The sequence below is a fragment of the Dipodomys merriami genome, unplaced genomic scaffold (genome assembly GCF_024711535.1).
Source record: "Dipodomys merriami isolate MVZ:Mamm:240054 unplaced genomic scaffold, mDipMer1.0.p SCAF_12, whole genome shotgun sequence".
Lineage (NCBI taxonomy): Eukaryota > Metazoa > Chordata > Mammalia > Rodentia > Heteromyidae > Dipodomys > Dipodomys merriami.
The window spans coordinates 41,924,100-41,948,660 of record NW_027202493.1 but is presented as its reverse complement, the minus strand read 5'-3'; the positions used below and the strand labels follow the sequence as shown (position 1 = coordinate 41,948,660).

Here is a 24,561-nt window from a genome sequence, read left to right as displayed (position 1 = left end):
TATTTGAGGTAGGGGAAAGGGGGAGTTCATGGTCATAGAAGAGAGTTGAAAGGAGACAAAGACGTTCTGGAGCGAGCTACCTGTGGCTCCCCCCGTCATCCTATCCACTCAGGAGGCTGAGATCTGAGGATTGTGGTTCAAAGCCAGCCAGGACAGGGTAATCTGTGAGACTCCTATCTCCACCAAACTACGCCAAAAAGCCAGAAGTGGAACTGTGGCACAAGTGGTAGAGCCCTAGCCTTGAGCAAAAAGACACTCAGGGACAGCACCTAGGCCCTGAGTTCAAGCCCTAGGACTGGCACACACACACACACACACACACACACACACACACACATGCATGCACACACACAGTTCTAGAGGCAATGTTGGCAGTGGTGGCATATTACAATTGTACACTACCACTGACCTTAGCAATGATTAACATGGTACATTTTACATTCTTCATATTCTGCCACAGTTAAATGGGATACCCTCCCAGGAAAACAGAGCAAGGCAAGGCTGGGTGGTAGTGTGTGGGGATAAGGGAGAGGCATTTTGGAGGAGGAGTCTTCCTCTGCCTCCCTCCGTGGGGGGGTACGGGGGGGGTACTGGCCCCTTAAAGTCTGCACCTGCTCTTTCCAGCTGGTGAGGACAGGGGCTTCTCTCCAAAGACAGCCACCACTTGAGATCCATCTCCTCCCCCCAGGATCCCACCGCATTAGAAATGCCAGGGGACTGTCTACTTTGCGTCCAACCTGTGGCTCCCTGTGGTTGGCCCAGGCTTGATGAATGAATGAGCTGGAGGACGGGTGTTGAGCAGATACCATGGCAGACACCTTTGTGTGGGCAGCCAGAGGGAAGCCCTGCTCTCCTGAGACCCCTGTGTGTTGCCCCTGCCAGTCCCAGGGTCTAGGGCTCCTGAAGCTCCAACCTGCCTTTCTGAGTCACCCTTCAAACCCACCAGCCCTTCTGACAGAGCTGGAAACAGGCACCGAGCCCTCTGGTAAGCTATTTTTAGGGTTCATCTGTTCTCTCTTATTGCTCCTCTAGATTCCATATTCTCCCACCCTCAGATCCGAAGAAGCTAAAGATTCTCAGAATCATTCATCGTCCCCCTCCTCACAAGCTGTGCTCGCCCTCCCACCATCCCCATACCACTCCCTCCTCTTTTCATCCTGGCCACCCTCACCCTCCGCTTCCCCATTGCCACAGGCAGCAGAGAAAGCAGGCTCTTTGTCTGACATCATCTCCCATTCCCTGGCCTGCGAAGAGTTACTCACTCAGGCAATCCCCGCTCCAGAGACTGTCCAATTGCCAAGCAACCCACAGTTGGCCAATCAGGGAGCTTGGAGGTGATGTCATGGTGAGAGCAGAGCAGTGGTGCTGATGTTGAGAGAAGCCCAGGGTACCACTAATTGAGGGAGTGAGAAGAGAGCAGACCGCATCCAACTGGACTGCAGGTAAGTACAAACGAGATGCAAATGACGGATCACGGGTGTTTCAAACAAGAGAACAAAACAAAAGAGCAGCCACGAAGGGAGGACGTGAGGGGTCTGGTGTCTTTTGTGTTGCCTTTGGTATCACACAGTCAATTAAACTTTGTCAAATCCTGGGGGGTTGGGGAAGGGTGAGGCAAAAAGGATGGTGCTTGGCTGAGGGGCAGGGTGGTCTCTGGGCGTCACTCCCCTCCCAGAGCTCTGGAGAGAGAGGACGGGGAAGTGTTGGATACCCATGGTGGCTTGTTTCTGAATACAACATATTTTGTGGCTGAGGGGGGAAAGGTGTGTTCAGAGCCTCTTCCCCTGGAGCTAGCTGGGAGCTGAAGATCCCTTTCAACCTGGACTCTGCCCTCTGCTCCATGCCCAGCCTTGCTTTCCTGTCCCATCCTTTCTCCCTCCTGTGCGGTCTTACTTTTTCCTCTTGGTCCTGAGGACACAATGAGCTCATCCCCTCTTGCTGGCCCCGCCCCACCCTGAGGTCAACCTTGCTGCTACCTGGCTGGGCGGCTGGCTACAGAAAGGAACACCTGCCACCTCTTGGTTCTCGGTGGGTGGCTGCCAGCCCCCTCCTCACCCAGCCCTTCACCCGCAGCAGGAATTGGGCATTGTCCTTTTTGTCTGGGGATCTAAGGCCATGGTGTCCAGCAGCAGCCCTGTCCCCACGTGGCGCTGCTGTCTTTGTTTTATTTCTCTGGGGAAGACAGTCAGGTGTGGATGGGCCTGGGGTCAACACCTGGTGGGGCAGGCGTGTCCATCCTCAGCCCCCACAAAGAGACTCCCAGGTACCCCGCCCCCAGTCACAGCCCCAGGTGGGATGGCTGGGGGGCAGAGGGCAGCTAGAGTTCTTAGGGGGAGGATGGGGTAGAATTGGGGGATAGTGTAGAGAGGGTATGTGAGGGAATGTCTCCACGGAGGCTGAGCCCCCTCTTGGGGGGGGGAGCTCTCCCTCAGGCGGGTGCCAGGGGGAATGAGATCATCCATCAGGCATGGAAATAATCACAGTGCAGGAGTGGAGAGCAGGCAGAGGGGGCGGGTCCGATCCACTGCTCTCCACAAGAGAGCCACTCCCAGCCCCCTGCCCGCTCCTCCAGCACCAGCAGCCCCCACCTCGCTGTCAGAAGCTGGGCTTTTGGCACACTCTGAGGCTGCCGAGCTCTGGCCGGCCGGCCCCAGGCCTCTGGGACTGTCCAGCCCCACCCCACCCTACCTGGAGCAGCTGCCCAGTAAGTAAGCGAGGACAGTACCTTGTGGGGAGTGTCTCATCTCGGAGCGCATCCAAGCAGAAGCTGGGAGCCAGGAGGCATGTCTGCATTGCCTTGGAAATGGATCTAGATGATGTTCTTCAAACTGCAGGCTGAGACTCAATTGTGAAATTGATTTTGTGGATTGTAACATTTTCTTCTCTCTCTCTTTTTTGAAATAAAATGAGAGAGGACAGAGGAGAAAAAAATCAGAACACATTCACTATGAGAAAATAATTTCCTGTATCTTTTTAGTCTCAGACTTCCAGCAGTGACATATGTGCATGTTCATATATGTATCGGTGTATTTATCAGGCACCACACATATGTGTGGTTCCACATGTAAAATATATCCGTTGGATCATTTTCTTGGTAAGATTCCAGTGAAAAGAGTTTAATATCTTTGAGCTAAATGACTGACTTCTAATGACCTCTTCTAGCTCTATGATGGCAGGTGTCTGGAAAATTCTCACTACACTATGAACTTTTAAAAAGACTTTTAATTTTTAATTGTAGTAAAATGCCTTTAGCGTAAAAATTACTTTCATAGTTATTTATTTTGTTTTTGGTAGCACTGGTATTGGGTTTTAACTTAGGACCTGATACTTATTAGGCAGGTGCTCTATACTTGAGCCACGCCCAGCCCCCATCTTCATTATTTTAAGTACATATACTTGTACATGCAATGTTAACAGATCTTTTTTTTTTTTTTGGTTGTGGTAATACTGAGATCTGAGCTCAGGGTTTTGTGCTTGCTCAGCTTGATTAATCTCCTGATACTCTACCATTTGAACCATGCCTCCAGCCCAGTTTTTGCTGTTTTTTTGTTTGGAGATGTAGTCTTGTAGCTGAACCTCAGTCCTCCATACCTCAGCTTTCTGGGTACCTAGGATTATAGGCATGAGCTACTGGCATATGGCTAGAGATATTTTCATCTTGCAAAGTTGAAATATTAAAACTTTAAAAGGAACTCCTCTGTCTTCCCTTTCTCCAAATTCCTATTCTACTTCCTGTTTCTAAGAATTTGACCATGACAGCTATGTAGTTGTCCTTTTGTGAATGGTTAAGTCTATGTTGTAGGCTGTGTCCCATGCCTGGCTATAAAATAAATACCTCAAAGTTATTGTAAAATCCAAATTTTATTTTAAATTGGCACTATTTATCTGGGGAGAAGGTGTTTGAAAGAACTCATCAAAAGTAGGGAAGTTCAATCTAACATAAGACACCCCCAATAGACTGTTGAATGGATATACAGCAGTCTCCTGTTTATCCACAGCTTTGCCTTCCTCTATCACGTACATGAGGTCAGCTTTGTCCAAAAGTATTAAGTAGGAAGTTGTAGAAATAAGTAATTCATGTTTTAAGTACCATCCACCAGAATATTGTTACAATATTTTATTATTAAAATCTATTTTATTATTAATTAATTCTTGCTGCTAATTTCTTACTGTGCCTAACTTACAGATTAACTGCTACCCTACGCATGCCTGTTTAGAGGTAAATATAGCATGTGTAGGGATCAGTGCTATGTTCTGGCATCCATGGGACAGCACTCAAGTGCATCTCCTGTGGGGTAGAGGGAGTACTGAGTGTCTGCTACTGGTGGAGGGGTAGTGGGGGTGTCTCATACTTTTGTTTGAATGAGTAGGTTAATGTCTAGATTTCATTTCAGCTCAAAAAAATCTAAGAGTCAAGTAAAGCTTTATGCTTTCCTTCATTTGATTAGCTCATTTAAGCCACATTTTTTCCTGGAGGAGGAAAGTGGGTTGACTGATCATTTTTAAAGCAGAGCAACAGGTCTTGGGATGTAAGCCGAGTAGTAGAGCACCTGTTTAGCATGTGCAGAGCTCTACATCTCATCTCTAGTACTCAAAATCAAGCACACCAGACTGACAATAATTGGCAAATATGGTTATGTAGGAAAGAAGGTTGTGGGTAAAGAAAAGGAGACAAACAAGAGAGAGAAAGAAGAGGGGGGTCTGTGCCTACCTGAAAGCCTACATTCTGAGACGTGTGACAGCCACAGGTGTAAAGAAATGATCTTCTTTTCAGGAAGGCCATGGATAGGGAGGGGGAGGAGGGGCATGAAAAATGCAATTTTTATAATGCCTCTTAGAGACTTAAATTTGTGGGGGTTTTTTAGTCTGAGAAATAACTAAGCATTATATATTACTTGGTTTGCTTATTAAATTATCATCTGCTATATTTAGAAATGTACAGTCTGGAAATGCTTGTTTGGGGTTTTTCTTTGGGGAGGACAAAGACCTGAAACAATAACTTGCTGGTTTATAAAAATGTTGAAGTGTTTTGTTTTTTTTTTAGTCCCCATAGAATATCAGGAAGACATACAGATCCAGGCAGCTCCCTCCACACCCCACACATCTGCCCCTTCCACCCTGCTCCCTACCCTGGCAAATGTTCAGTCCTTATTATCTTACAGATGGACAAACTAAGCTGAACTCACGGGGCGACTTTGTGATTTGCGTGTTTGTATGTTTATTGATTTAGTTAGTTAGCTAGTTTTGTAATGCAAAGGATGGCACCTAGTGTTCCACACACATTTTCCACATACACCCCCCCCACACACACACATCTACTACTGAGCCACATCTCCAGTCCCCTCTCTCCTTTGACCTATCAAGCCCAAAGTTCACTAGTCTTTGCCATCAATTAGAGCTGTTTGGCCTCTCCCTTAGAGTCCTGTTTCACATGGGCAGTGGGAGGTGAAAGGATGGAATAGATCAAAAGAGGCATGAGCCTGGGAATGGCCTCTGGAGTTATGACAGGGCACAGGCAAATCAAGAGTCTGAGAAATGTGGTTGAATGTAAATGTAAATGAGTACGGGAGTCCAGAGATGGGTGCTGAATGTCCTCTTTGGGAGGAAAGACCCAGCCGGGAAGGGATGATCAGGGGGCAGTCATCTGTGGTCTCTGCCCAGAAAAGTAGATGTGGCATAAAGCTACGCTACCAAACCAGGTACAGAAGGACTTGAGAAGAACACTAGACACCACCCATCCTAGAGAAAAAATTACTCTGATAAGTACTCTAGCTAGCCAGGAAAAAAAATCAGGTTAAAAAAAAAACCCCTCAAGTACAAAAAGGACATGTTAGCCAACTGCCAGTGTAATCCTAGCTACTCAGGAGACTGAGATCTGAGGATCAGGGTTCAGAGCCAGCCCAGGTAGAAAAGTCTATGAGGCTCTTATCTCCAAGTAGCCTTTAAAAAGCTAGAAATGAAGCTGTGGCTCAAAAGGCAGAGCACACCAGCCTTGAATGAAGAATCCAAGAGAGAGTGTGATCACACACACCCACACCCACACACCCACACCCACACCCACCCACCCACCCCCCCCCCCACACACACACGGACATGTTATCAATCCTGGTCACAAAGAAAACAATAGAATCCATTATTTTCTAAGTATAATAAACATAGGTATAAAGCTGAATGCAAACATGAACTATTGTAAGGCCAGGATGTACATTTCATAAGCTTATCAAAGAACTCTTACTATGTGGACAGAGAATATATACAGGAGCAGGTTCTCTGTAGCTATTTGTTAAATGAAATAGTGAGGAAAACCAATCATGGTGATCTAGATCTGAAAATCTTGATCATTCAGACACAGCCAAGTTTGGAGCGTGGAAGTAAAATGTTGCCAAATTTCTTATCATGCAGAAGGAACTTTTTTTTTAGTTTTAAATGTGTTGAATATGGTAGCAAATATAGACATAAATAATTTTGACTTTAAAAACATTAAAATATTAAGGCTAACAGATAAAAGTTCAGAAATGCTAGAGAAGAAGGAAAGATCAAGGAAAACTAGAGCTATACTGTGCTGAAATGTGGGCCAGAAGTATGATCCTGCCCCATGACACCTCAGGAAAGGTGCCAAACTTCTTGGACCCTCTGTCTCCCCCCTGAAAGGAGGTAGGAATGGAAGTGGTTAGACAGCTATGGCCCTTCCATGTCTAGGAAAGGCAGAGAACCTGACCTTTTGGAGCTTCCTGTTCTGTCCTGAAATGGTGATGACCCATTTCTTATGATTGACAGGTCAGATATGTGGGTTTTAACAGAGGCTTTCTGAAGCAATGTTTGACTTGAAAGAGAGCTTACTGGTGAGGATTTTAATCTGTCATGGATGGGGAGGCAGAACAGGGGTAGGCAAATGTTTGCTACCCATCAGCCACGTGTCACTGGTTGTCATCTGTCCCACTTATGTGCAGGGGTGGCCCTAGCTATGAGGAAATAGCACAGAGCTTTATCAGGAGCGTGGGCTTTGGTATAAAAAGACATTGGCTGAAATTGTGACTTTATCCGTTTCTACTTGCATGACTTTAGGCAAATTATGTTACCTAAAATGATCATCTGTTAAATGGTTATAAAAAATGTCTACTTTTAAGGATTTAAAGCGGTTGAAGTGATTACAATATATAGGAGGCATGAGGAAAAATATACTAGAAGAAAATGCCAAGCACATGAAGGCCCTAGACAGTTAGATTTCCTTTCTCTGTCACACAGGTATTTCCTGACATGATGTTAACATGTTGTACTGAAGTCTCAGGTATAAGATGCATATGCATAAACTGGATGTGCCATAGAATAGTCTTTTGTGAGGCGTGAGATCCTAAAGATTTGCACCATGTGTTGATGCTTGTGTGCTTTTGGCCACAGGACCTCATCAGGAGCTGACACCCACCCAACTCTCCCAGAATCAAAACTCAGTGGAAGTTTCCCTCCCTTAAATGTAACTTCTGACATTGCAATGCATCTGTGTGTATTGAACTGGAAATAAAAATAGTCCAGGAAGTCCCACCCCTGTGGGTTATTTGTGGTCAATTTCCCAGCCATGACTTTCCCTCTGTCTTTCCTCTCAGTGTAGCCATCAGAGCTTTGTGGTCTCCAACATCTAGGCCTCCAGGGTTCTTGTTTCTAGAAGCAGAGTTGGAGCTGCATTCCTAAGCCTGGCAGACCTTGGTCCTACCCCATCTCCCGCTTGAAGCCCCTGGGTTCAAATCGAATAGGCAACTCAACTTAGTGTTCAACTACATCCACCACATGGTGCTCTTTCTGCCAAGTCCCCCTTTGTGTATATATTAGCTTTTATTTGATTTGTGCTCTCAGCTCAGTCCCACACTTCTCCTTGAAAGACAGGACCCACTGTGGACCCCAGCAAAGGCTTTTTGCCTTTGCCTTTCCAAGGCTGCACAACTCTCCATTCCCCTCGAGCCATGCTCACCCCACATATTCTAGGACCTAACAGAGCTTGGCATAGCACTCAATACTCAGTAACTATTGTGTGGCCTGGTGATGTTGACTCATGCCTATAATCTCAGCAGTCTGGTAGGTGGAGATGAGGAGAATCAAAGTCCAAGGCCAGCACAAAGAGTTAATGAGACCCCTGTCTCAAAAAATAATGGTGGCAACACACACTTGAGCTACCCACTACTCAGGAGACCTAGGTAGAAGGATCATTGTCCAAGGCCGGCCATGGAGAAACACATGGGATTCTATCTGAGAAACAACTAAAGCAAAAAGAGCTGGAGGTATGGCTCAAGTGGTACAATACCTGCCTGTCAAGCACAAAGATCTGAGTCCAAACCTAGTGCCACTGATAAATAAGTGAACACATATTATAAAGAGATTGATCCAGTCAGGCACCAGGGGCTGACACCTGGAATCTTAGCTACTCAGGAGGCTGAGATCTGAGGATCACAGTTGGAAGCCAGCTGGGGCAGAAAAATCTTTTTTTTTGGGGGGGGGTCGGTCATAGGGCCTGGGCGCTGTCCCTGAGCTTATGAGCTCAAGGTGAGCACTCTACCACTTGAGCCACAGCACCACCTCTGGTTTTCTGATAGTTAATTGGCGATAAGAGTGTCTAGGACTTTCCTTCCCAGGCTGGCTTTGAACCGTGATCCTCAGATCTCAGCCTCCTAAATAGCTAGGATTACAGGCATGAGCCACTGGCACCAGGCTCTGTGAGATTCTTAATTGGAGTAACTACTCAAAAATTGGTAGTGGGGCCTCTCAAAGTGGTAGAGTGCTAACCTTGAACAAAAGAGCTCAGGGGGACAGTGCCTAGGCCCTGAGTTCAAGCACCACAAGCAACAACAACAACAAAGATCCACACACATGAACAAATAATTCATCTCCTTTTAATTTGAAACTCAAATAAGACATAAGTTGCCTGTGAGAGTCTCTGATTGGCGCAGAATAAGTAGGGCTTCTGTTCTGAGGCTACATGGCTCCCACCCAAAGTGGAGAAATGTGACACTGAGGTCAGCCTCTTAGGTAGCTAATTTTAGGTAAACACAAAGTTTGACCTGGACTCTTAAGAAGAGTGATGATAGTGCAAAGCCCAAAGAGCTGCCTTGCTGTAGAGCTGTGAAGAGAGGATCTGGCTCAGAATTCATCCCTCCCACACCCATGAGGTGCCCATCCTGATTCTGTGCCAGAGTTCCTATATTTGTCTTCTAGAATGCTTGCCAGGGACAACTCTATTCAAGCCGCTGCACACGCATTCACTGCTCATCTCTCAGAAATAGTCCACTCGAAATCTGACACATTTCGAGAGAGGTACCTAGGCATGTCTCAAGGCAACGAAGAAACTCGCACTCACTCTGCCTTGGGCCACCAGGGACGAGCACATGCTACGTGGCCATGAAGAGCGTGGTGTGGCCTCTCTCTACCCTGCCACTAACAGCACGGTAGAAAAGCCTTGGGAGCAAGTCCTGATTCTGACTGTCAGGGGGTCCCTGTAGAGTGTCCATCTTTTCCCTGGATGCTTCTCTGGGGATCCCCCACATGGGCTGTCTCCTATCTAGGCTGTTTCTAGGGGCAGGGAGAAGAGTACTGAATAAGAATAAAAGCACCACCAATGGAACCTGGAGTCAGAGGTACTGGCCCTTTCTCTGCTAACAACACACTGCATGATTTCAAGGTCTCTGGTCCCTAGTGAGGAGTATATTAGCATCCAGGAAAAAATAACTATCCATGATAGCAGAGGGCGGAGGATGCCGTAGGGCACCTGGCCTGTCGGCGCCTGTGGCTTGCTGTCTAGTGGTCATCCACAAGCCCAATCCATTTCCCAGGAAAGAGACTTTTCCTCATGGAGAGCCAATGGCTTGCTTATGATTGCCTGTTTTCTTCTCTGACATGGTGTTGTTCTAGAAAAACGGGTGCTCAATTTCTTTGCTTTAGCCATCTTTTTCCTTCTCCGCATCCTGCCATGGGCTGTATCTTCGGTTAGCAGCCTTGGCTTTACATATTTACCATGAACCATGACTGCTTCCAATCTGAGCTTGCTTTTCTCCATTGGCTCTGTGCTTGGTGGAGTTATCGCTCATGATGTTACTTTATCAATTATGCTAGTTCAATCTGTCAGTGAGAAAGTGTGGTTACAGACTCTTAGATGTTGGACCAGGCTGGGCCCAATGGTCTCCACTCAGTTGCAGGTTGCGTGTTGCTGTGGCATGACAACAGGATCATGGTCTCCACTTACCAGCTTCCACAAGGTAACTCAGAGTCACAGCAGAGGCCATGTGCTTGCTCCCACCAAATGCTGGGACTGTAGTGAATTAGGAGTAGAGTCAGGTTCCCAGGCATAGCTCCACCCACAATGGCTTAAGGGCCCAGAATGCTTTGCTGCTCTCTACCATGTATCTCCTGTGCCATTTCTCTGTTCCATTGGTGGTGAGTACAATAGAAATGCCTGACTGGTTCTGTAAGACATTTTAGGGGTCCCCTGTGCATACGGCCTTGTTATACAAATTACCTTGAAGAAAACTCAGATCATGGTGTTGGGGGATATGTGTGGAAATGCCATGAGTTTGGATCCTGGATTTTTATCACTTATGGAGTGCATTGTTTTTCTGCCAAATACTTTGTCACAAAGCAGGTGGCCACAAGTCCAAAAAATCAAGGTGTCAATGGGCCATATTTGTTTAAACCCTTGAGGCGGGGGGATCCTTCCCTGCCTCTTCCCATTTCCAGCATCCTCAGGCACTCCATTCTCTGACTACATCTCCCACATGCCTGTCTCCTTTTTCCTGTGTGTGTGTCACTAAGAAAGACTTGTCATGCAATTTAAGTCCCTTTTGGATAATCAGGGAGGAGCTCAATTTGAGGTCCTTAATTAAACTTGCAAAGATCCTTTCCCCAAATAAAGCCACGTTCACATCCGTAAGTTGTAAGGGTTAGAATGTGAGTGCATGTTATCCCACCTGCTGTACTGAAGGACCCAGCAATGCCACCGAGAGCCTCATTGGACAGAAAATGGGGGCATTCCTGGATCATGCATACCCTACCACCTTAGCCATGCCTCCTGCTTTCTGCCCTTGTCTTCCTTTTCTGATGTTCTAACCGTCTCTGCATTCCTAAACTTGGCTCTGTCACCTATCTGGGGTTCCCCTTCTCATCCCACCCAGAGCTTCTCCTGTCCTGGCATGGGCTTCCTCCCTCCACCCACTGGCCTTTCAATCCTCCTGATCCAAGTATAGTCTCATGAAGGGGACTTGGTGTCCAGGCCCCTGCCTGCCTCCCTTGGCGGGGACTTGCTGGTACCATCAGGACCAGCCTGACACCATGGAGACAAGGCCCATTGTACTCCCACGGGAGGATCTGGGTTGGGGCTCAGAGCATGACCAGGAAAACAAGGAGAATAGAGTCATTCAGGGGCCACTTGGTTCATATCCTTGCTTTCTTACTCTCTGGTCACAAATACCCTGGAAGCCTCAATCCCCTTGTCTGCAAATGCAATCACCCTTACTCCAGGGCTGGTGAGCACCATCCTAATGCAAAGGGCAGGGAGAAGGAAGCTCACATGAATTAAGTATTTCCTGTGTCCTGATGTTGGGCTTAATTAAGATGGGGGAAGCAAAGCTGGGCCGTGTGAAATGACTTGTGGCAGCCAGAGATGAGTCTGCAGGGGACTCCACCAACACGCCAGAGCTGGAACCTCTCTCCCTAGCATCCTCCAGCCAGTGGGGACCTGGCCTACCAGAGTGCTTTCCCCTTGTTCAACTCCCCCTCATCCCATGCCAGACTTGCTGAAGGGAGGTCTGCGGTGTATCAGGTTAATTGCAAACATCTGCAGGAGAGTCCTGAAAGGGCTTGCCTCTTACCCTCACTCTAAGCTTGATCGGGGCCATTGCACTGTCCCAGGCTTTGAAGGCAGGAAAGCCCAGATGAAATAAACACTAGTGTTGAGCTTGGTGGGGCTGGTGTGGAAGGTGGTGGGTATCTCAAGGAAATGGGAGCTGTAGGGGAGAGAGCCTGGAGCCCAGAGCAGGCACAGTGTCCCTGAGAGTTCCACTGCAAGTTGCATGAAAACCCGCCTGAAGAGAATAACCTGTCAGTGGTAAAATCATTCTCTTTCTCTTAGACTTGGCCCAGTGCCGTGAGCTAGCAGTAGACATCTCTTGTGATCTTCAGTCAGATTCAGACACCAGATCTCAGCAAACATGACCCTCGCAGGTAGGTACATCTGCCACATGGTCATGCTATTTCCCAAGTACGGTGCACGGATGGACATGCAGAGACAAAGGACACACAGGAAGTGTGCCCAAGAAGGGGTACAGACAGGTCATTGCTGGGTGGTGGGTAGGATCATAGCTGAGCTTTTCTTCCTTTTGCTCCCATATCTATGTATCTATGTATCTATGTATCTATGTATCTATGTATCTATGTATCTATCTATGTATCTATCTATCTATCTATCTATCTATCTATCTATCTATCTATCTATCTATCTGTGTCTGTCTATCAAATGAGGAACCACCCTGATAGGCCAGCTCTGACCTGTGATCTGAAGACCCAGAGAGACTCAACAGTTTAGGGGACACACTCCTGCTGTCATGGGCACTGGACACCTGGCTTTGACCCTGTGCTGGGAAGGTCTAGGAAGGTTCACAGCCTCACTCATTCCCAGTGAGGGTACAAAGCAGAGGGGTGGTGGTAAGGTTTGCCCCATGCCTGCCAGGCAGCTCTGTGACCCTCAGCAGCCCTACCAAGAACATTCAGCACAAGGCATCCTAGAGCCAAAGAGCTGACATCCTGGATTGGGGGGGGGTGGCAGACAGCAAGGTCGTGGGGGCAGTAGGGCCTGGGGTCTGTATGCAAGGCCCCTTTGCATTCATTCGGTGCTAGCAGGGGGGAAAGATGGGGTCTTGCGGTGGCTCTGCCAGGCTTGGCTTTCCACAGGGATGGATGTGGGTGAGCATCACTGGCATGAGCACTGGCTCTGGGTGTGTTGGCGCCTCTGTGGAACCAGAACTCGGGCTGACTCCTGTCTTCACCTGCCTCTGTTTTGCAGCCTACAAAGAGAAGATGAAGGAGCTCCCGCTGGTGTCCTTGTTCTGTTCCTGCTTCCTGGCAGACCCCCTGAACAAGTCATCCTATAAATACGAAGGTCAGTGAGGGCTTCGTTGGGAGGGGAAGAGGCTGGAGGTTCTCATGTCCTGTGTATGTGGGTGTAGCAGCCCGACCCATTTCATGAAACCGCTGGCCATGGCAAGTTTTTCCAGAGCCTGAGGGGGTCAGGGCTGCAGAATGTGGCCTGGGGCACTAGGCAGCAACTGGGGTGTACACGAGTGCCCCTCACCCCCAGAGCACTTGCTCTTGTGTGGGCTTTCTTCATTCCTAGAACAAATCCATGCCATGGAAGGCACAAGAAGAAACAGAACACAAATCTGCCCTCAGGGAGCATAGGCAAAGAGAGAGGAGGCTGGCCGGTCTCCTAGGGAAGGGCAGAGATGCTCTGAGAGTCTGGTGGTGGGTGAGGACTTCCTGCCAGGGCCATGACAGCCTTGCGTCTATGGGATGGAGCAAGTCCTCATGGGGGTTGGGGGGGGGGGAGCTAGGAAGCAGGTCACCTCCCGATTTCCTGGTTCAAAGGAAGGGCTGGGTTTGATCTGACAATGAGAGAGGGAGGTGTGGATGACCTGAGGTTGTTTTCTCTGTTTAGGCTGGTGTGGGAGACAGTGTAGGAGGAAAGGTCAAAGCCAGCGGAAAGACAGTGCTGACTGGAGAGAAAGAAGAGAACAGGGTAGGAGGGAGTCAGGGGCAGGGTGCATAGACCAAACCGCCAGAGGGCCAGCGGGATGAGGAGGGAGCAGGGGTGGGCGATGGGTAGAGTCCCCACTGCCTGTTGGCAGCAAGGATCACTGAGCAAGAGCTCAAACCTTGGAGGAGGCTGATGGCAGAGGCAGAGCAAAAGCAGCTGAGGAAATCGCGTATCTGGGGGTGCTTCTGGGGGCACCTCAAATCTCACTGTGGCTATTCCTTGAGCCCAATCAGAACTCACAGATCTTAGAGACCAGGGTTAAGGACAGAGCCAGTCTCCTGGCTGTGGCTGTGCCATAGGGACCCCGCTGTCCTGTGTCTGTGTGTGCATATGTGCATGCTTGTGGGGTCTCAGGGATCCTAGCGGGTGAGCAGCCCCCCCGTCCTCCCCAGCAGACACAGTGGACCTGAACTGGTGCGTCATTTCTGACATGGAGGTCATCGAGCTGAACAAGTGTACCTCAGGCCAGTCCTTCGAAGTCATCCTGAAACCACCTTCCTTCGATGGGGTGCCCGAGTTCAATGCCTCCCTACCCCGGCGGCGAGACCCCTCCCTGGAAGAGATCCAGAAGAAACTAGAAGCAGCTGAGGAGCGAAGGAAGGTCAGTGGTGTCCTTTCACTCTTCCCTGCACGCCTGTGTCAGGTCACCATCCATCTGCCTGCCACATGCTGGGCAGAGCCTGCTTCACCATTGCAAATAAAGAAAAAGTACAAGGCCCTGTCCCCTGAGAGTTAACTGGCTGGCAGGACACAAGGAGCCACGTGCTTCTAGAGGTGACCTGATAGGCATGGTGACCAGCGTTAAGATCTTGAAACCCACTTAGGACTTAAGGAAAGGTTTCCTTCGCTGGGAAAGGGTGAGCTGGCACCACATGTCAGTATGCATTTGTTATTTATAGAAAAAGACATCGCGACTAGACTTTTTGCTTGAACCTTCCCAGGTGGCTAGAATAGTGTTTGGTATATGCTCAGTGAGTGTTTGTGAGTGAACGAAATGAATGAATGATAGCAATGAGGAGAACCGCTCTGGAGATACTTACAAAAGGGCTGCAAGGAATGCGGCAAGCTTGCCGGTAGTGGCAGGGTCCGGGAAGTGTCCTTGTAGGTTCTTGTGTTCTCCGTGAGGAGGTGGCTGCGGAGACCTCAATGGGCTTGCCCTGAATGAGGGGCCCTTTTGCATCTTTGTGCTATGCAGTACCAGGAAGCTGAGCTCCTGAAGCACCTAGCAGAGAAACGAGAACACGAGCGAGAAGTGATCCAAAAAGCCATCGAAGAAAACAACAACTTCATCAAGATGGCTAAGGAAAAACTGGCCCAGAAGATGGAATCCAATAAAGAGAATCGGGAGGCCCACCTGGCCGCCATGCTGGAACGGCTGCAAGAGAAGGTAAGTGATCCTGGACCGGGGATGGGACCTGTCTTCCTTCCTTGGCACGTGTACATGGACCTCCATTTCACTTCAGGAGGAATCAGACTTGTGCAGGAATGGGATTTGTTTCTGTCGGGCAAGAAGAAGCCTTAGAGTTCCAAGGGGACAATTTGGGAAGTCATAGGCAAGAAAAACAAACCAAGCCTGGATTTCCTTGGGGGAATTTTCAGCATAGATACACACCTGCAATTCCTCATTGTCCTTTTCTAGAGAAAGCCTGGACAATGCCAGGGAGTAGAGCTAGACACACAGCACAGACACATTCCTGGCTTCATCCTAGAATGGACTGACTGGATTTAATGAAAGATGCTGATTTAGATCCTTGGCTCTAAGCCGGAGGGGCATGAGAAGCTGAGCTGCTTATGGAGCAGGAAACATGGCGCTCTCGACACAGACTGAGCAAGGGGTAGGGCTTTCTACGGGCTGGCTTCTGTCAGCAAATCCCTTGGTGCTCCCCCGGCCTCCATGTTAGCAGAATGTGGAGGATCTGCTGGCCTCGGCTCCCAAGTCTCAAGGCCTCCCCAGTCTCTCCTGCGGCTCCTGGGAAGCTCCAGCTCTGTGTTTTATTTCCAGGAACCGCCTGCTGCGCGGTGACTCCCGGGACCCGATCGGTGGCCTCGTCCCATGGTGAGCAGCGTGGTTCCCCTCCTGCCCATCCACTTAGAATCTCAGGTCCCTTGGCAGCAACCACTAGCGAGCTCTGGTTTCTTCACCAGGGAGGTGCACCATGCCTGGGCACGGGCCCTCCGCTGGCCAGCATGACCCTCGCCTCATCAACAAGAGGCAGCTGGGTCTCCTGCAAGGGGCACTTGGGAGGGACACAGTCCGGGTCTGACTTCCAGTTTCCTCCATGAATGAGGAATGACGGAAGGCAAACTCTGGGAGATAAACCAATCTGATGGGCTCAGAGATCAAACCCAGAACAAACGATTGAGGCTAGACCGTGGACGGCATTTGCAAGATTCTACCAAACCCGTTTTGCTGTCCATGCTGCGGGCCTCACGAGTCCCTGACAGAAGCAAGGTTGCAGTTGAGGAAGCCATGTCTGAAGTCAGATGACATGCCTACCGTCACACAGTGGCCATGAAGGAGGACTGGGACCAGCACCTTCCTCCGCCTGTCCCAGGAAGTGCTCACCGTGGTCCCGTTAGCCTTCTGTCAGTCTGGGGGTCTTTGGCGGTCAAGGACGGGGGGGAAGGGCAGGCAGAGCCCTAGGGCTCACCTGAACCCACAGGCAAAGTCTGAGGTAGAGAAGTTGCAAAGGTCACACCTGGAGGAACATCTGTAGAGGTGCGGGAGGCTGAGACCCGAGCTGTCAGATCAGGCCTTGGTGTGGGTTCCTTTCCCTGCCATCTTGATTTCTCCCCAGGAGGAAGCCATGGGTGAAAGCTATGTGGTTTGTCCCCCCACCCTGCCCCCGTTCCTATGTCCTGGGACAGTGGCATCTTAGCAGTGCCAGTCCTTGTGTGGCTCCCTGACCACCCGTACCTGGTAGAAAGTTTAAAATGCAGACTCCTGGACCCTACCCTACACCTACTGCCTGGCTGTTGCGGGCCGGTACCTGAGGGTCAACTGGGCTCCCCAAGTCATGTGACAGCTGAGCCCGGCAGCCACTGCTCTAGGCACACCCCACCCGACTTCCAGCCCCATGGAAAGTTCTAGAGCCTCTGGAGGAATAGAGTTTTAGGTTCAGGTGTATTCTGGGAGCCAGGTCTGCCTCCTTGGTTGTATTCTAGGTGGAGACCCAAATGTGGTGACAGGATTGTTGGCTGAGGAGGTGTCAGATGCCGGGGATGGTTGTAGGAACTGGAAAGCACAAAGATCAGACATGGCCTTCCTGATACCAACCAGTGGGCAGTGTGTGACACACCCTGGCCCAGCTTGAAAGATGGGTGAAATGCCAGAGGGGCCCATCCAAAGCCCCTCTCTGAAGAAGCCAGGGCTAGGCGGGGAAGTTGCCCAGCCCGTGTGAAACAATGAAGGTTCTCTTTCAGTGGGTGCAGGGAAAGTCTACTCTTTGGAAGTCGGGCAACTTTTTTCCAAAGTCTGTTCTGTCAGTGTGCACTTTGAGAGTCAGGGGTTAGGGCAGCCTTCCCGAAGGAGATGAACTGGAGATAAAAGGGGAGCATCAAGGCCATGCAGTGGGGGTGCTGGCGGTGGGGACGTGAGCATAGGAGGGCAGCAGGGCGGATCTTCCAGCAAGTGGGTCCCGGGAGTCAAAGCGCATGGCCAGCCCCAGCGCCAGCCTGGCCCAAAGAGGGAGAAAGAGGCTGGGGCCCTGGGGTCCCCTCCAGGAGGTTGAGACTCACAGATCTGTGGGTGCTCTGTGCCCCTCGGGCAGGTCCCTTACCTGTGCACTGTCTCACCTGCCACCTTCTGCCGCTCTCAGGTCGCCAACAGCTCTGCTCTTCCTGCCGTGGCCACCCTCTCCTTGTCCCTCGGCCTCCCTCGGTCCCCGGGCAGCCTCCAGTGACCTGCCTTTGTCTCCCCCTTCCTTCTCAGGACAAGCACGCGGAGGAGGTGCGGAAGAACAAGGAGCTGAAGGAAGAGGCCTCCAGGTAAAGCCCAGAGGCCGAAGACGTCTCCCGCACAGCCGGACAGCTCCCGCAGCTCCGGTTCCGAGCAGCCTCCCTGCAGGCTGCTCGCCCAGCACTGGGGTTTGGGGGGGAGGGGGGTGGCCAAGGGGCGTTTCCTCTGCTTTTGGTGTTTGTACATGTAAAGAATTGACCAGTGAAGCCATCCTATTTGTTTCTGGGGAACAATGACTGGGTGGGAGAGGGGACAGGAGAGCGTTGGGGAGAGGGAGGTGGAGAGAAGATCTGGAACTTTGCAACTCGAACCACAACCACCGCAGTTGCAGCCAGTGGCCTCGGCCCTGCCTGGACGTCCAGCCTGCATTTTCCAGGTGGAGGGAGGAAGAGAACCAGAGCACACGTGCAGAGTGAAGGGCAGGGTCCTGGAGGAGGCCCGTAGCCTGGGCCCGGCTACGGGCTACAAAACCCTGGGGCCTGCCTGCAGCAGGTGGGGTGAGGTCTCCGTGTATGTGTGTGAACTATCATCTTTTGATCATCATGACCAATGAAACATTTGCTCCATGTCTTCCGCTCTTTATTTCTTTCCTGGATTTGTTCTTTGGGTGATCGGTAGAATGTTCTAGGAACTTGGCTCTTGCCTCTCCTATAGCAGGTGCCCATTGACTTTGCAATCCCGCTATCTGAGGCACCGGGTGAGGGGGGCTCAGCCATGCCAGCCCCCGTGGTAACTGCACGGTTGACCCCGTACTCATCTTTTAAACCCCTTCTGTATGCTGCCTTTGTTGAGCTGAATTGATGAAGAAACCCAGCTTTTCAGTCTAAGGGCCGACACCCTAATGGAATCCCCAGGATTCACTGTAAGAAGGAAGCTGTCCCAGTCAATTTCGGATGCTGTCACAAAATACCTTACTCTGGTAATTTATTTATTTGTTTTTAGTTATATTTACGTATTTATTCTTGTCAGTCATGGGGCTTGAACTCAGGGCCTGGGCACCGTTCTTGAGCTTTTTTGTTCAAGGCTAGTGCTCTACCATTGTACGCTACAGTTCCACTTCCAGTTTTCTGGTGGTTTATTGGAGATAAGAGTCTCATAGACTTTCCTGCCCCGGCTAGCTTTGAACCAGGATCCTCAGATCTCAGCCTCCTGAGTAGCTAGGATGACAAGCGTGAGCCATTGGTGCCCGGCTACTCTGGTAATTTATAAACAAGAAACTCATTGCTTCCAGTTCTCAGGGCTGAGAAGTCCAGATCAAGACAAGAGCACACTGGGTGTCTGATGAGGCTATGGACCGCTCAAAGATGTCTCCCCTTCTAACAGGGTACTGACCCCACTCAGGAGGATGGAGACCTGGAGACCAAATCCCATCCTAACCCCCTGATGCTGTTGCACACTGGTGGGTGGACGCAGGGAGAAGTCCTCCTCACTGCTAGCTGGGTCTCACCTGCAAAGCAAGGGCATTTGTGATCGTTAGTGGAAGGCTGAGGCCCGTTCGGACCCAGCTGTTTTGTCCTCGGGAGGGCTGCCCACAGGAGCCGGAGGACAGAGCCTCCACACCCTGCCCCGAGGACAACTTCCACACCCTGCCCGGGACAATGTGCGCTTTTGTACAGCTCTGCAAATAAACTCTTTGGTATTGCTTTTCTTCTTCTTTTATTATTTTTTTTTCCCTCATCAGTGGTACCAAAAGTGAGCTTTAATTCAGGATAGGAACCTGGAGTAATCCACGATGGAGATCATGCACGTGGACACTGACATGGCCAGCACTTGCTAGATGACTGCCAGTTTTCTATATTTCTACACACACACACACACACACACACACACACACACACACACACACACACACACTGCATTACTTAATTTCTCTACCAACTGCTAGACTCAGAAACTGTATGTCTCTCCAGTTACTTAAGTTAATAACCGAATCTGACTTTCCTATTGGGCAGACAAAAAGTCTGAGGCACAGAAGGGAAAAAGCCGCTTGCCTGAGTTCCTACAGAGCCCAAGTCGGAGACACACAGCTAGGATGTGGCGGTTGGCCCCCAGAGGCTGGATTTTTAGCCACCACACTGTGTGGCTTCTTGACACTTTCACACACTGTGCTCGAGGTCAGCGGTTGTCAGATTGTGAGAGGTGATTCATTAGCTTTTGAGGGTAGCATAGTGAAGTCCACCACCCAGCCCCCCCCCACTCCTTCCTTGATGCTTTACAAGTTCTTCCATTCCTTTTCCTTCTAAGCATGTGCTTTTTGGTTGGCCAATATCGCTCGTAAACAAGGTGTTCTTGTATTCTGCTTACCTGAATTATTTTGCCAAGTGACTGGGCAAATATAATATGACCCTTAAAGGTTCACGCTCACAGAGTAGTTATTCTCCTTGTAACCAGTTGCTCTAAAGAAGGAATGTGAGAACAGATTAGAACAGAATAGATTAGAATACAATTCTTCTGCTTGTAAGAATCTATTCTAAAGGAATATTCTGGAATGCAAAAACCTTTGTGTACCTTAATGTTCACCTATGTGTTACGTACAGTACAAAAAACATGACCAATGCAAATGTTTAGCAAGAAGCAAGAGTTTCCCAAGTAGGAGAGAGCTATATAATGTTTATAACCACATTTTAAGACCCCAGGGAGGTTGAGTCTGCAATTCACGGTGGAATCTTTTTATTTGTTACAGATTTCTGTTTTCTGCATTGGATCTGGAGAATCAAACCCAGAGTCTCGTGCATGCTAGGCAAGCTCTCCATCATTGAGCTACTTACCTCTGCCTAGCAGTTTATTACATAATTTTGAGGGTAAATAAAAGCATATCAAGTTATATAGCCAGTAATTTTCAACCATATAAAATTATACAGGCATAGACATACTAGAAGGCTTATTTATTTATTTCTATTGAGAGCCTATTGGGTACTGTGCTAGGATGCAAATATAAACCAAGTGAAACTTCTTGCTCCCAGATGGCTTGCAATCTAAATGAGCTTTAAAATAGTGTGACAAGTTGCAGAGAATATGGGAGCGGGGTAGAGGGAGGTGCTGGCTCTTGGGAGAGGCGGGAGGAGGCGAGGCGAAGAAAACTTCCCAGAGTAGGGATGTCTGAGCTGGTTGAGCCGAGGAAGGATCAAGAGAAGTTCGGGTGGAGGGAGGCTGGAAGGAGGAAAAAGGGAGAGGAAGGTCTTCCACACCGTGGTGGCATAGTGTGGAGAGGTGAGAATGTCACCTTCGTGTTGGAAGTGACAGCAGCCCCTTCCAGGAGGGCCAGAAGCAGAAGGATCACAGGATCTGGGATTCTTGGCCTGGCCAGGAGGGGTGTGACTGGGAGAATGCCATCAGGCCTGAGTATGAGGAAGAATGTACAGACATAATGCCGTTGGTGGCCATTCTGCTGGCAGAGAGGAGGGGCCTGTCATCAGAGAAGCCGGGGATGGCAGGGAAACCAGGTGGGTCTGGACTGAGAGTCTGATAGGGACAGATAAAGGTGAGAGTCAAGGCACGGACAGAACTTGGAGACTGGAGAGACTTGCTTCTCTGGCCTGAGTGGGAGATGGGATGGTGGCGCCCCCCGTCAGGATGACGTGGGAGGAGGGAAGCTGAGCCCCAAGCTCTTGCTGCTCAGGCGCGGTGAACCGAAGATCTGATTTGTTTAGGCAAGTAACCAGGCCCTCTTCTTGATTATCATTAAGACATATAATTTGCTCATCAGTCCTTTTAATTTCCATAATCAGATGGATAATGGAGCTCTGTGTTTGACAACTAAAGCAGAGGGGAGAAATCCAGCTAAAAGTAGACCCAGGTGATTAATCTCAGAAGCAGTGGATGCAATAATATCTTCACACATAATTGAGTTAAATTTAAGTCCTGGGGATAAATAGGTAAGACGGTATGTGCTGGAGGCAGCGAGCTAAGGAATGCTAAATGGATTGCACCGTCACCTGCCTTCAGCATAATTTCAAATGACAGTAAGTCAAGGTGGTTTGGGAAAGTCAGTTTTATGAGTATGTGTTTAATGTACATAATGGAACTGTAGATACTCAACATTTCCTGTCCTGCCAGCCCTGCTGCATGTCAACATTTTACTGATTGTTCGGAAACTTGAAATGGTACATACAAATTCCAGAAAGTGCTTTTCTCTCTTTTATCATCTGATAGATAGTATATGGATATGATGGCTGAAGCTGGAGTGAATGTATGTGTGTGTGTGTGTGTGTGTGTGTGTGTGTGTGTGTGTGTGTGTGTGTGTGTGTGTGTGTGTGCATTTATTTGATAGAACTGGGATTTGAACTCAGGGCCCTACCACTTGAGCCATGCCTTTAGCCCTGCTTTTTATTGGATATGGAATCTAGCAAGCTTCTTATTTTTTTCTTTGCCAAGGCTGGCCTCAAACAAGGATCCTCCAAATCTCAGCCTCCTGGGTAGCTAGGATTATAGTCATAAGCCACTAGCAACACTCAGCTGGTAGACAAGGAAGAGAGGACAACCTAACCACTTGTATTGGAAAGGTTTTAAAGGAACAGAAGGGAAAATTAGGGTGATTTCTGAGAAGTTTAGTTAAGACTGTGGGGGAAAAAAAAGAGAATAGGTCTAAATTTATTGGTTATAAGATCTTCTTCTTGGTCTATTCATGCTGTTCTTTATTGGTTAATGGTAATAGATACTTAGTGGTATTATTATTATTATTATTAGTAGTAGTAGTAGTAGTAGTAGTAGTAGTAGTAGTAGTAGTAACTCTTGCTAAGTTACCTAGTCTGGTATGGAACTCTGTAGGAAGCCCAGTCTAGCTTCAAATTCAAAATCCTTCTGTCTCTTGAGTGTTGAGATTACAGGTGTGCACTAACATACCCAACTTAAATGTTGCTTTGGTGGTATTTCTAAAAGTGCTGCATATGGTAATTCTTGATTTTCAGGTATTTCTTTATAAATACCAAAGAAAATTGGGCTGGGAAGGTGGCTCAGTGGTACAGTGCTTACCTTGCATGCATGAGGTCCTGGGTTCAATTCCTCAGCACCACATACGCAGAAAAAGCTGGAAGTGGCACTGTGGCTCAAGTGGTAGAGTGCTAGCCTTGAGCTGAAGAGCTGAGGGACAGTGCCCAGGCCCAGAGTTTAAGCCCCACAAAAAACAAAATGTTGTGTTGGTGCACACCTGTGTTCCAGCAGTTAGGTGAGTGGGCAGGTTCTTGGGTAGAAGGGTTGTGAATTCTAGGCCAGCCTAGGTGTCACAGGGAGACCTTGTATCAAAATCAAAACAAAACAAAAACAAATGCAAGACCATAAAAAACCAAAGCACCAGAATAAGGCTTTCACAGTGCTCTTGTTCCATAGAAGTACTCAGCGTTGCTCTGAGATGCAGTTACAGGAAAGAGAAATGAACGGTGAGCAGCACCTGCTTTGTCTCCATGAGATCCAGAGTGCCACCGACCAAATCAAACATAACAGACTGCATGACGATTAACGCAAGATGGGCCAGGAAGAGAAAGAATGAGATATTGAAATACATCTGACATTGGGGAGTTTTTAAGTTGGGGAGTTTTTAAAATGCAGATCTACATTGAGATATGCATTAGAATTGAATTTATAAAGTAAAACTCATCATGAATAAATGATTAAAGGCAAAATAGAATACAAACTTAAAAATACTCCCAGACTGCTGAGAAAAATGGAGTGAAGAAAAATAAATACTCTAAAGGGTGACATTGATCAGGATGCATTGTATTCATAAACTGCTTTTTAAAATGACAACTCCTCTGTGCAACTACTTTAAATAGATAAAATAAAAAATTAAAAAGAGTAAATGAAAAGTAAATAAATACAATGCCCATTATATTAATAAGTGTCCTTTTGTTGCAGATGATAGAACTTTCTCTCAAATGAATGTAAGTGTCAGGGGACTTGATGGGAAGACATGGCCTTGGGGGGGGGTGGGATCTGAGGTTACCACATCCTGGTGTCTGTAACTCTATGGCTTCTGACAGATCTCTCTGCCAATCTTCCCACAGTGTCAGCTTGTTTATCTTGTCCTCATCAACAATATTTAATGTAGTTACAGTGAGTTTTGGTGAAGAGTCCATGGGAGACTTCTTTTTTCCAGGTTGAATACATTTCTTAAGGCTTAATGTATTTCGATGATCACCTTTAAATCCTTATATTCCTGTCTCAGCTTTCTATTACATCCTGAGAATTGTCCAGATTCTGACTTTTCTTTCATTAAGATAAGGATGAGGTTTATTGCTGTGAAAATTCTTCACAATCATGATGCATTTGTTTCTGGATATTAGCAGAATTCTTGCTGAGAGAATCATTCACGTGGTTGAGCAAGCCGAAAACAGCCATGCAGAAAACAGCCATGACCAGCAGGTGGTGCCCTTGGTGTTGGTTTGCTGTTGTTTTTTTAATTTCCAGAAGTCTGAGCAATGGCTCTGCAGAAAAAATAGATTTGCACAAAAGAGGCTCCTGCACCAGAGCTGTTACAATTGGTAATTAAGGATAAGGTTGCCATGGTGATGAGGGGTCTTTGGATGTTTATAGCCTGGCAAGAACCAATGGCAATGAGCTATCAGATTGCTTCCTTTGATGGTAATGGCTGGAATATCAAGGTCATGAAAACCCTAAGCTCAAGCAGGCTGTAGTAGTGGCCGTTCATTCTTCTGTGATTTATGGGCTGTTACTGGAGTGATGAGAATGGCAGAAAATATATAGTTCGACCATGTTTATCTTGTTCCACGCTGGACTTTTGCCATTTTCCATATATACTTCATCTCCAGCATGTCTCAACGTGGTTTTCATTAAAATACTCCACAAAGAAAGGTTCTGTTCA

At 48.4% G+C, this 24,561-nt stretch overlaps 1 protein-coding gene across 7 annotated transcripts; it reads left to right on the top strand.

Annotated features, from left to right (window-relative positions):
* Positions 1 to 1,341: 1,341 nt before the first annotated feature.
* Positions 1,342 to 18,306, top strand: Stmn4 (stathmin 4). 7 transcript variants are annotated; one of them, XM_070016713.1, is made up of 8 exons: positions 1,342 to 1,442; positions 12,107 to 12,198; positions 13,037 to 13,132; positions 13,688 to 13,768; positions 14,179 to 14,387; positions 14,982 to 15,173; positions 15,789 to 15,842; positions 17,718 to 17,804. In XM_070016713.1, exons 2-7 carry the CDS (start codon positions 12,186 to 12,188, stop codon positions 15,807 to 15,809), a joined length of 612 nt encoding a protein of 203 aa, XP_069872814.1. In that variant the 5' UTR covers positions 1,342 to 1,442; positions 12,107 to 12,185; the 3' UTR covers positions 15,810 to 15,842; positions 17,718 to 17,804. The 7 variants fall into 7 exon arrangements, with proteins under 7 accessions (XP_069872814.1, XP_069872813.1, XP_069872812.1 ...); XM_070016712.1 differs by lacking the exon at positions 15,789 to 15,842 and having other exon boundaries at positions 14,182 to 14,387; positions 17,718 to 18,306; XM_070016711.1 differs by lacking the exon at positions 15,789 to 15,842 and having other exon boundaries at positions 17,718 to 18,306.
* The last annotated feature ends 6,255 nt before the right edge of the window (positions 18,307 to 24,561 follow it).

Coding starts and splice junctions, on each gene's coding strand:
- Stmn4 (XM_070016711.1), top strand. Junction 13,133..13,687: donor GTCATCCTATAAATACGAAG/GTCAGTGAGGGC, acceptor TTCTCTGTTTAG/GCTGGTGTGGGAGACAGTGT. Junction 13,769..14,178: donor GAGAGAAAGAAGAGAACAGG/GTAGGAGGGAGT, acceptor CGTCCTCCCCAG/CAGACACAGTGGACCTGAAC.